At 35.0% G+C, this 11,436-nt stretch overlaps 2 protein-coding genes across 2 annotated transcripts; one reads left to right on the plus strand and one right to left on the minus strand.

Moving 5' to 3' along the window:
* Positions 1 to 540: 540 nt before the first annotated feature.
* On the plus strand, positions 541 to 7,551 carry LOC145596979 (uncharacterized). Its single transcript, XM_081653171.1, has 12 exons — positions 541 to 675; positions 763 to 783; positions 878 to 978; positions 1,169 to 1,226; positions 1,325 to 1,368; positions 1,483 to 1,563; positions 2,355 to 2,425; positions 2,542 to 2,652; positions 4,143 to 4,225; positions 5,392 to 5,608; positions 6,931 to 7,014; positions 7,218 to 7,551. The coding sequence occupies exons 1-12, from the start codon at positions 648 to 650 to the stop codon at positions 7,282 to 7,284; spliced, it is 966 nt and encodes a 321-aa protein (XP_081509297.1). The 5' UTR covers positions 541 to 647; the 3' UTR covers positions 7,285 to 7,551.
* Positions 7,552 to 8,106: 555 nt separating this feature from the next.
* LOC145596988 (33 kDa ribonucleoprotein, chloroplastic-like) lies at positions 8,107 to 10,665 on the minus strand. Its single transcript, XM_081653177.1, has 4 exons — positions 10,130 to 10,665; positions 9,936 to 10,037; positions 8,598 to 8,906; positions 8,107 to 8,481 (listed from the first exon to the last, which is right to left on the minus strand). The coding sequence occupies exons 1-4, from the start codon at positions 10,583 to 10,585 to the stop codon at positions 8,395 to 8,397; spliced, it is 954 nt and encodes a 317-aa protein (XP_081509303.1). The 5' UTR covers positions 10,586 to 10,665; the 3' UTR covers positions 8,107 to 8,394.
* Positions 10,666 to 11,436: the final 771 nt, after the last annotated feature.

The raw sequence follows: 11,436 nt of genomic DNA on the forward strand, positions 1-11,436 counted from the left end.
TTTCTCCAATTCTCCTAAAACTCCGCGCATGGAGAAATGGAACAAGTATTTAAAAACGGAGGAAGTATATTACTACCACACAAACACACTAACCGTTAAAATCACTACCATTTAACGAAATCTGTTAGGATTTCTATTAAGTTTATTAAAAAAAATTTAAAAAATAAATTAAAAAATTAAAAAACAAACAACGCCGGCGTCGACAAGGTGGGTGGTCGGAGTCGCGGGTCGGGGTTGCGAGAACGGGGAAAGGGAAGGGGGGTTCGTTGTGGTGGCGGTTGCGGTGGTGATGTTGAACAGCGGCGGTGGATTGACAGCTGGTGGGTGGGAAGGAGTGGTGGCTGGACGGTGGTTGGGTGGTGGTAACGGAAATAGTAACGGTGTCTATCAAGTGGTAGTGATTTTTAAAAAACTATGATTTATGTGGTAGCAATTTAAAATAAAAAATTAAAGCGATAGTAAATGTGAAGTAGAGTTTTTTTGCTAGTAGCAAATGTGAAATTTTCCTAATTATTACTGCTATTACTAAAAATAATAAAATTACTAAATTGATTAGGATTTGGGGAGATAAACATAAACCCAACTAAAGAGAGAGTTGAAGAATCTGGCTCTTCATAGTTCAAAGTAGTTGAATTTCGCCACTGCCAATGGCAGCTCCTGCACTACGGATGATAGGCAAGTAATGAATTATACTCTCTTCATGTAATTCTTAGCTAAACTACCAACACTATATATTCTAATCATCATTCTCTCTTTCAACAGATATAGCAGTTAATTTCACAGGTCAGGCATTTTATCAAACACTTGGTATTCATTTTCATTCTTCTTCCCTCATTTTATATCTATATTAATTTGGTCAATTTCTGTAATTTTGTAGATGGCATGTTTAAGGGAATCTATCATGGCAAGCATTGTCATGTCCCGGATATTCAAACTGTTTTGAGCAGAGCTTGGAGCGCTGGAGTTGATCGAATCATTGTAATTCATCTTTTTTCTTTTTTCTTTTTTCTAATTTTTGTGGGATACCCATTTTCTGTTTTCCATTGAAATCTATAATTTGTCTTCAATCTTATCTGGGGTTTTTGTATATTAATTAATTGTGTTGTAATTACCATGAAATTAATGATTTTTTTTTGGTGGAAATAATTTCAGTTTTTATTGGGTTTAGGTGACAGGAGGATCCCTTGAAGAGTCAAAGGAAGCTCTAGCAATTGCAGAAACTGATGGTTTTAATCTATTTTCATTACTCTCTTGTATTGAACACATTGTATTAAGTTTGGATTGGTAAATAAAATTTGGTAATTTATGATGTTGGTCTTTTCAGGAAGGCTATTTTGTACTGTTGGTGTGCACCCAACTAGATGCAATGTATGTCATTGTTTGTTTCGCATGGCTTTCAATTGATTTAGCTATTGTAACTTACAATATGATGATAGTTTATTTTGAGTGATTTTCTTGGGTGAAATGTCATGTTAATTTTAGGAATTCGAAGAAAGTGGTGATCCTGAAAAGCATTTTCAAGCACTTCTATCCCTAGCTAAGGAGGGAGTCGAGAAGGGAAAGGTAGGGACAAATTCTTTTCAACTGGAATTTCATTTGGGCTAGTGGCGAGTATATGATTTTGGAGCTTGATTATGTGCTTATCTTACTGGGACTTGCTAATTTTTTTGGGGCACACTATGTTTGCTTTTATATCAGCATTCAAATTGTGCGTAACTATATCAATCTGTCCACATAATAATGCTATTATTCACCAGTCCTCTCAAAAGCAATCTGATCATTATTTATGTTGAAGAATCTTATCTAATGTAAACAAAGCTTTCTTTTTTGTCTTGAACTCTTGATGCTAGTAGTCAATAATATATGAACGCTTACTAATCTGGAACATATAACTCAATCGATCAAGTTTCATCATGTGTACTTCTATATAATCATAAAACTGCTTGTTTGACTTAATTGTGTAAAATTGCTCCATGTTATTCAAAGTTTATTGTGTACCATATATTATCTCTATCCTCCTTTTTGTGACTTTGTAATTTATCTTACTCGTTGTCTGTTTTCACATTAGACTGCTGGAGCATCACTTTCTTTGCTATGTAAATTGGCTAGAGGTTTTTCCCTTTTTTTGTTGGGGTGGCGTGGGGGAGGGGGTGATTTCTGTGACAATTAAGACTGTTTGCATCCATCTGCTGCCACATGGATCTCTTAAGGAGAGTATGTTGTGTTAGAAACTTCGAATTCAATTTGGGCCTTGATTAATACTTTTTTCTTCTCCCCTTAGATACTTGGGGATGATGGTTCTTTGATTGACTTGTAATGATTTTGTGCTTGATATTTATGATTTACTATTTAAGGTTGTGGCGATAGGTGAATGTGGACTGGACTACGACAGACTTCAGTTTTGTCAAGCTGATATCCAAAAGAAGTACGTTACTTCTTAATCCTTGGTGGCTTTTTTTTTTTTTTTTGGGGTGTGTGTTCTAACTGCTTATTTTTTGTCATGTGAAAATGAGCTAGTTATTTATTTGTCTTTGGTCCTAGGTATTTTGAGAAACAATTCGAATTGGCAAATGCTATGAAGCTGCCAATGTTCCTGCATATGCGTGAAGCTGCAGCAGATTTCTGTGATATTCTTGATCGCAATAAAAGCAGGTACATTATTATCTTTGTGCCTTTCTTGTCTTATTAGAGTATGATCTTACTTATTGTTATTACATCTATCTTATAAACCCGTAACACATAAGTGGTTGTTGTGCTGGACCTAGTATAAGCCACAATTATTTATGATCTTGAGAACTGTTAGTGAAGTATTATAAGGGAATACCTGAACTTTGACACCCTGTTTCAAAGGCAATGTTATTAATTTGGTGGTAATGGTTAATATGCGTCTCACATTCCTAACAAAAATAACCTTAGTGGACCTTCTACTATATAGATGGGAAAGTAAGGGTCGAATTCCTATAGACCAATGAATTAAACCAGTTATATGACTCCAATTATATTACTCAATCAAGTGCCAAAAATTAACAAAAGGAAGATTAAACTAAACTAAGAACTTTATAGTTAATTTTAAGGGATTAAATTCAGTGATAAAGAACATCCGAGATTATGCATCACCGCAAATATAATCATTTCAAAAGATTCTGATATAATTATTAATTAACTATGAGTCTATGAGGAAATATCTCCCGAGTATGAAAATTAAAGACATTAATCTAAATGCTTTATCTTCCTAACAATGGTAATGAATCTGTCTGTAATTTTGTGTGAAAGGTCTCAGCCACTGCCCTTTAGAGGGGTTATAATATAGTAATAAAATTTTATGAAGAAAAATCAAAATTTCAGGGTAGACAAGCATTAATAATATATGAGTACTTCCTAATTCATATATTCATCAAATGGGATGTGGAAGTAATGATGATCAAAATATAAATGACAATTGTGGAAAGATCTAAAGAAGTCTGAATAAATGTGTCTTTATGTGTAGCACTCCTCCTATAAACTCAAGATGTTAGTTGCCCCTGTGATGCTCTCAGCAGATGATATATGGATTTTATACTTTAGTTCCTGTTGTTTGCAGTTCAAACTTTCCATTTCTATATTATGGTTTGGAATTATTAATCGAAATTGTAAGAGAAATCTAGTTCATTATTAATTTATGAATTGAGCTGAATACAGAGTGTTAAAGCTAGTTAAAATTTTGTCTAAGTTGAGAACAATATTCAGTATGTGAACCTGAACATGCCAATACAGCAATAATACTCAAATCAGCTGGTTTGCACTCTTACTGAGTACTGACAAACTTTCTTTGGCTGTAATCATCATCCCGGTGATAAAAAGTTTGTAATATTACAACTTACAAGATGTCTATATACTTGTGACAATTCATATCCTAAACTGGATAACAGCAATCTTACTGATTCTTGATTGTAAGTGTTGCTGAAACTTGATCACGAATCATATAGTTGAGAGAAGAATACTTGCACGAATGATAAGATGCTGGCAGGAGATTTGTTGTTTTCTGTATTGAAATGTTTATGAAATATAGCATGCAACATGTATTTAGTTGCTGATGGATTTCGGTTGTGTATGCTCTCTATAGATGCAGAATTTGATGTCATTGTCACCTTCTTTGCTTGTAGATTCTTTTCTGGAGTTGCTCATTCTTTCACTGGAAGTGCAGAAGATCGTGATAAACTACTTTCTTTCAGTAATTTGTACATTGGTGAATACACTAACTTCCAGAGCAAGCATCTATTATGTTTCGTTTTTTGGGTTTTAGACACTAGTAGAGCAAACTTCTAGATTTGATCAATAGTATATTAATACAAAGTGAGAAAAGTAATTGATAATTGAAAATTTGACATACATTGCGGATTTGCAGTTATTGACCAATTTGGATAATTAAATAAGGCATGGCAGTTTATATTTTATTCTTTTGGGACTTTTCAGGAAATCATGTACACTCATGCGCATTCTAGTTTCTTGAAGAATATTAATTGACTCTTGATAACTTTAGGGGTAGCCTGCTGGGGAATGGGAGAATAATTGATAAGGCCTCTGGATCTAGTACTTCTATACCTAACTGACTCTCAACTAGGAAACACTAAGGGCGTGTTCGGCGCTAGCTTTTGAGTAGCTTTTAGGTAGCTTTTAGTGGTTTGACCTAGTCAAATCACTACTTCACAAATGTGGGTGTTTGGCAAAGTAGTGGTTAAGATAGCTTTTAGTGGTAGAGGTAGCTTTTATGAAAAGTTAGAAAGATTAGCTTTTGAAATTGGATGTAGCTTTTGAGGTAGCCGTTGAAAATTTAATCTATAGTTTTAAAAATAAAATGTTGATTTTTATATGTAACAGCTAGTCAACCGCTACTTTACCGAATACTCATATGTGAATTATTTATCTTCACAGTTAACAGCTTGTTGACAGCTAACAGCTACATACATAGCTCACAGCTACCTCCACAGCTACAGCTACCTTCCCAGCTGTATTTTGCCGAACATGCCCTAAGTAGGCTAATCCAAAGTTGTACTTAACATTTCCTATACAGTGAAGGATTCTGCATCGTTTCTCCTGTATTGTCCACTTTGTTTTCCCAAAGTTCCAAATCTAGTTTTCTTTTTCCATTGTTTGTGTTTGAAATCCAAAATCCATTTCTTGTTACTATCTTCATGTAATGTGGTTGAAGTTGCTTAATTTTTACAACAGGCATAGCTATTTAATCTTGAAGCTATGGAAATTATTGTAAAAATTGCTTAAAAATTCATATATTGTTTAATATGAAAGTCTGACTTTGCTAATGAATATTGTCAGTTCCTTTCATGCATGACTGTTGCTTCAAGCAGTATCAAACTTGACCTGTGATTCTTCACTTTTGACATTTACAAACAGGGGTCAATGGTTGCTCACTGAAGACAGCTGAGAATCTGGAGGTGGTGAAGGGAATACCTGTTGAGAGAATGATGATTGAGACTGATTCGCCATACTGTGATATTAAGAATACTCATGCAGGAATTAAAATGATTAAGTCGACATGGCCATCGAAAAAGAAAGAGAAATATGATTCGGAGTGCCTTGTCAAAGGGCGAAATGAACCCTGCTTGGTTCGGTTAGTGTAATTCATTTCTTAAGTTACAATTTCATGTGGTCGTGCTGTGTTTTACTTTGAGTGATCTATGTTAACTATGCTGAATTTGTTACAAGCATTCAATATCCTTTTGTTGAGTGTCTCAATTTCATTTTTTATTAAAACATACCTTGTTCTTTGTCTTTGGTGTTTGCTATATTGGTTATCTAGATAGATTTTTATGCACTTTTTTCCAATTGCTCTCAAGCAACACTTGCTTCAGACTGGTTTGTACAATGTAATGATTGTCGTGCAGTTTTTTGTTTTCTTAATCATAGGTGTTCGTAAGATAAAATTGTGGAGATAAACAGTAGCATGTTGATGTGTCCTGAGTCATTATTAGCATGTTGCAAATATGATCTAGCTGCCAATCGCAAATTAGGAAAGGGTGTTGGTTTTCTAGTTAGATAATCAGGTAAACCTTGGCTTGTAGTGTAAACATAATTCTAGTGTTAAAATTTTCTTCTCTTCTATTATCACTCACAAGAAAATTTATCTAAAGCAGCATATAGCACTAGTTTACTGCTGTTTCAGTGTCCAGATGCTGCTTCTATATTTTATATTATTATTTGTCCTGTTGCTTTCTATGCATCTTGGAACCATCCTGGCTTATGTGTTTCTTTTTAGCACCCTTCGCTGAGTAAGTTCTGTAGAATTTTGTTATGGACTGGAGTTTGTCAGATTGTAAGTTCGATAAAGCAAGAAATTTAGAAGACAAAGGCTTGAGTATTTGATTGATTATGGCATAAACTGACATACAAAGGTGATAACTTGAGGCTATGTCTCTCTTAGCAGCTTGAGGCTACAATTATCTCGTCAATAACATTCAAATTCTCACATAACATGCTACTACTGTCCTATTAGCTATTTATACTCAAGCAACTACAATAACCTAGACTTAATTAACTTTTTCTTCTACTACACCAGAGAGTCAGCTTGTCCCATTCACAATTGCTCAATGCCATAGTGGAACATTAATTAGTTGTCTGTTTCTGCCATGCTCCCACTTGATGGCTGGTATTTGCTCCCCTCCCTTTGGACACACCCTGCTTTCCCCTTTCTTCTTCTCTCATATACCTTTAGTGATGGTTTGGATGCACCAGTTGGGTCTATCACAAATTTATGTTTGAATTCTCAGGGCTGTTTAAGCATCAGTTTCGGGGAATCTCTTATTGTACTCTGTACTTGTGACGGATCATATATTTGAAATCATTCTTTTTTTTGCTTATGATTATTGTTCTTTATTGTGGCTTTTTTTCTTGATATTGTTGTCGGTCTATAAGTGTGATCCACCTGTATCGTAGGCAAGTCCTCGAGGTGGTTGCTGGCTGCAAGGGTATTGCCGACATAAATCAGCTGAGTCAGAATGTGTACCACAACACTTGCAGGTAAATTTTGTGGGCGTTGAATTATATATTTGTGCTTCTTTTATGGCAACAATTTAAATCAACACTATGTTGCATTCATGATTAAATCTATCATCTTCCACAAGACCATATGCATTATTACACATAACAGTGCGGATACCCTACTTGTAGATGCATTATAGTATTATACTGTAGTACTAAATCTGCTCTGTTGTATGGTACAGGGTCTTTTTTCCTCATGATTTAGACTCTGCTGCTGATGCCCTACTCACTGGTAACAAGAGCCAGTGAAGAACCTTGATCGACCCACTTAACATACCAAGTGGCATGTTGGCATCGAGGATTAACCTTCTTGCTGCATATGAAGAAGCAAATCCGTGTGGGCTTATGACTGAAGGTTTCTCACCATGAATCAAACTCTGGGGCTTATTGCTTAAGTAGTGAAACCAAGATTGTTATTTTGATGGTCATATTGGATCTTGGAAGTTAAAATTCCTTTGTTGTTAAACGCTCCAATATTACTTTTTATTTGCAAAAAATTTGGAAAAGGAATCAGCATTTTGCAGTGCACAAAAAAAAATATTGTACTGTGCTGTAAAAACAAGGGCTTTGTGGACTTGTACATTCAGAAATATGATAAGGAAAATTTGCTAACTGCACCATTTAAAATTTTTATTTTGTAAATTACATTACAACTCAATTCAATTTTTTTTTTTATCGCTTTCAGTGTCGAAAAATATTCAGTTAAGATTTCATGGGTCATTTTAGTTCGTAAGGTCCCGAATTGAGCTTGAAATTAACAAAAAAATATCATAAGTGTCTCGTTTTGCATACCAAACATGTATTGATTTGTGGGCAATTTTTGTTTTTTTTTTTTTTTTTTTTTTTGCTGTAAAATCGAGACACTTACTGTTTTTTTGTCAATTCCAAGCTCAATTTGGACCCTAAAGAACTAAAATGACCGTTAAAACCTTAATCGAATACTTTTCGACACGTAAACCGATGAAACAATTTTATTAGGTCGCAATTTATAACAACTTTTGGGCTGCAATTTACAATTTTTTTTTAATGGCTACAATTTGTAAATTTTCTATATTATAAAGCTCAATCGGATAACAGTAAACTGGATATACATTAATCTTGAGAATTTGAATCATACAATTATACAAAGTACAATAAGTATTACACGAAAAAAAATTTAGCTGCATTTACACCTTAGGACCATACTCTACGGCGTACAAGAATATATGAACTACAACTTAATGAGATCAAAATGGAAGAAGCCTGATTGAGTAATTCCTCTAGAAATTATTCCTCTTTATAATTGTGGTTAATCAGTCAAATAGCATTTCAGCATTACTTTTTTTTTTTTTTGTTTTTTCAAGAGATAACAGATGAAATTTATGCACTCTGCTCAGCATAAGCTTCAGTATTAGAGCGAGCTCTGTCAGATGCCATATTCAATCGTAAAGGTCGTCCTTCCAGTTCCTAGAGCAAAAAAGATGCAAAATCAGAGCAAACCCAACTGAAAACTATAAATTGTACGTTTCAAATTCATGATATTAATATCAAGGATCCGAAAGACAATTTCAAAGAGTTCTTACCACTCCATTCATAGTAGTGAGAGCAGACTCTGCAGCCTCAGCAGTTGAGAAAGTGATAAAGCCAAAACCTCGAGATCTTCCACTTGCTCTCTCATATATCACCTTAGCACTCAGAAAACCTTCTTGGTTTGCAAAGGCTTCTCGGAGTCCTTGTGATGTAACGCCCCATCCGAGATTACCAGCATAGAGCTTGTGAGGAGTATCCACATAACCTACGTTGCTGCTTTGAAGTTTTGGCCCCATTACTTTCCTCTCACCACCTCTTGGCACTTCTGGAAAGTTCACCCTCACAGTTCGGCCTCCAACTTGCTGCCAAATATTTCTCAATTACTCAGCGGGAAAATTAATCACATATGTTAATTTTGTACTGCCATTAAAACAAGGTACAGCTCATTTGACTGAAGCCTTAGTACAGTTTACTGATTGATGATTGGACTAATCTATACATTTTTTTGTCAACTTAGCATCTGCAAATCTAGTTTTGCTACCTCTTAGCCAATACACCCAGCCAATGCTTTACTGCTTTAGTTCATCAGCTATGGTTCAGAAGTTCTCGGCCAACATTAAGATCATTGTACACAACAGAAGAGGTTCCGATACACATGAAGACCAAGAAGAAGCCACAGTTGGCTTAACTTATGTGATGGTCCTCGGTCAGTCTCCAGTCTCACCTAAATCAGTTCTAATTGTTTCCAAATCAGCACTATCAATTTATATTTCAAAATCATCAAGCACTTTGCATAAAATCAGTTCTTGAAAACAAACAAACTTCACAGAGCATATGATCATATACTGTACTAATCTAGATAACCAGTTTGCCCTGTCTCAAATATTTATTCTGACTATGCGGACTTTCAATTAGGACAATCTTTTTACAGCAGTGTTAGTGCTACCAGGCTCTAGAACATAGACCGCGAGAACATGTGTGAATTCAAGGATTGATTGGATATGATTGTTTTCAAGAAGTTTGGTTTGTCTTAGGGCCTGTTCTCTTCAGATTATTTTCAGTTCAGTTCATTTCTTAATTTCCTTCTCTCATTAAATGTTCAGTTCAATTCAGCTCCAATAAGATAAGTTCAATTCAGTTCCGTTCAGTCAATCAGAACAGGCCCTAATATCCTTAGACTAATTCGAAAACTGTGTATCAAGGTGTAATTGTTCAAAGCTAAGCCTTCTAGTGAAGTAGTTCGACAATTAAACAGTCAAATACATATTCTCCCAAGTGTATAATATAAATTGCGAAAACTTAGACTTCTGTAACTCTATTAGCAAGCTAATTAACAGACAGAAACTTGTAAAATATAGGCGCCACAAAAGAGAACATATAGAAGAACTTACAGAACCATCAAACATTCGAATGGCCTCTTTCGCCTCGTCAACACTTCCCATGGTTACAAATCCAAACCCTCTGCTCCTATCAGTTACCTTATCATATATTATCTGAAAATTTGTGCAATGAAAAAAAAATAAATAAATAAAAATCAGAATTTTCAAAAATACAAAAATTAAGGATTAAGAAGAGATTATTATACCTCAATGAACCGTACTTGACCAGCTTCAGCAAAAACTTCAGACAATTGATCAGAAGTCATAGAATAAGGCAAATTTCCAACAAATAGCCTGCAATCGTCAACTGAATCAACCCCTTTATTTTCTGTATCTATAATTTCTTCTAATTCATCTTGCTCTTGAATTTGTTGTAGCTCTTGTTCTTGCTCTTGCTCTAGTTCATTTGGGTTCTCTTCTGGTTCATCAGCTATCGAGTCTTCGGTATCGTTGAAAGCGGAGGAAGAGTGGCAGAAGTGGAGAGGAAAGAGAAGAGGGAGAGGAGATAGAGTGAAATTCTGGGATTTAAGAGTGAGGGTTTTGTGGAAAAGTTTTGGTTTAGGTGAAAAATAGGTGAAGGAGTTTTCAGAAGGGATGAAAGAGAGAGAAGAAGAGGAGGTTGCAGGTGTTACAATGGTGGAAAGAGATGCTGCTGTCGCCATTGCTATGCAGGGGAAGTGGCTTGAGAAATTGGCTGTTGGTTGTGATTGTTTCCCTCCCAACTTTTGTTTTGTTTATGGATAAGGCTGTTCAATGTTCATATATGCTCTTCATTTAACAATTACTCCTTTCGTTCCTATTTAGGCCCTATTCTTTTGAGCTACTCTACTAAAATCTGTTCTATTACTCTGTTTTGCCTAGATGCTAAAAAAAAAGGGGTCTCATTTGCTCCATTTATAATATAGAGGTGTCTGATAATTACTGTCTCATATGGTCACACATAGGGCTGGCAATGGATCGGAGGTGGATTGGGTGGAGCTCAATCCACCTCCATCCGCCAACCATTCATCCGTCATCCAACCCATCTATCACCGTTTAACTTTTCATCCACATCCAACCCTTCCATCATCCGCGGATGAAACAGGTGAATAATGGGTGAAATAAAATACACAATCGTTTATTTATAATACTAATATACGTAAACTAAGAATTTGATATGTATAGTTGACAAAATCTTTAAATTTTCTATTATTCACATTATTATACAAAGTTTAAGTAATATTACTACTATATCTAAAGTATATGTTAATGTAGAATTACAAATATGTAAAAAAAATATATATATTTGTAAATTTTTTAAAATATAAGCGGATGAATGGATGGGTCAGGTGACAGATGGATGACGCTTCGCCCGAATTCGACCTCATTAGTCACCCGATCCATCCACCATCCATATAAAATTTGTGTTTTATCGGTTATCATCCATTTAATCAGATCGAGTGGTTCAGTTATCCATGAGTTCGGGTGAAATTGTCAACCCTAGTGTTGGACTTAATGATTTTGATGATGACAC

The sequence above is a fragment of the Chenopodium album genome, chromosome 2 (genome assembly GCF_948465745.1).
Source record: "Chenopodium album chromosome 2, dcCheAlbu1.1, whole genome shotgun sequence".
NCBI lineage: Eukaryota > Viridiplantae > Streptophyta > Magnoliopsida > Caryophyllales > Amaranthaceae > Chenopodium > Chenopodium album.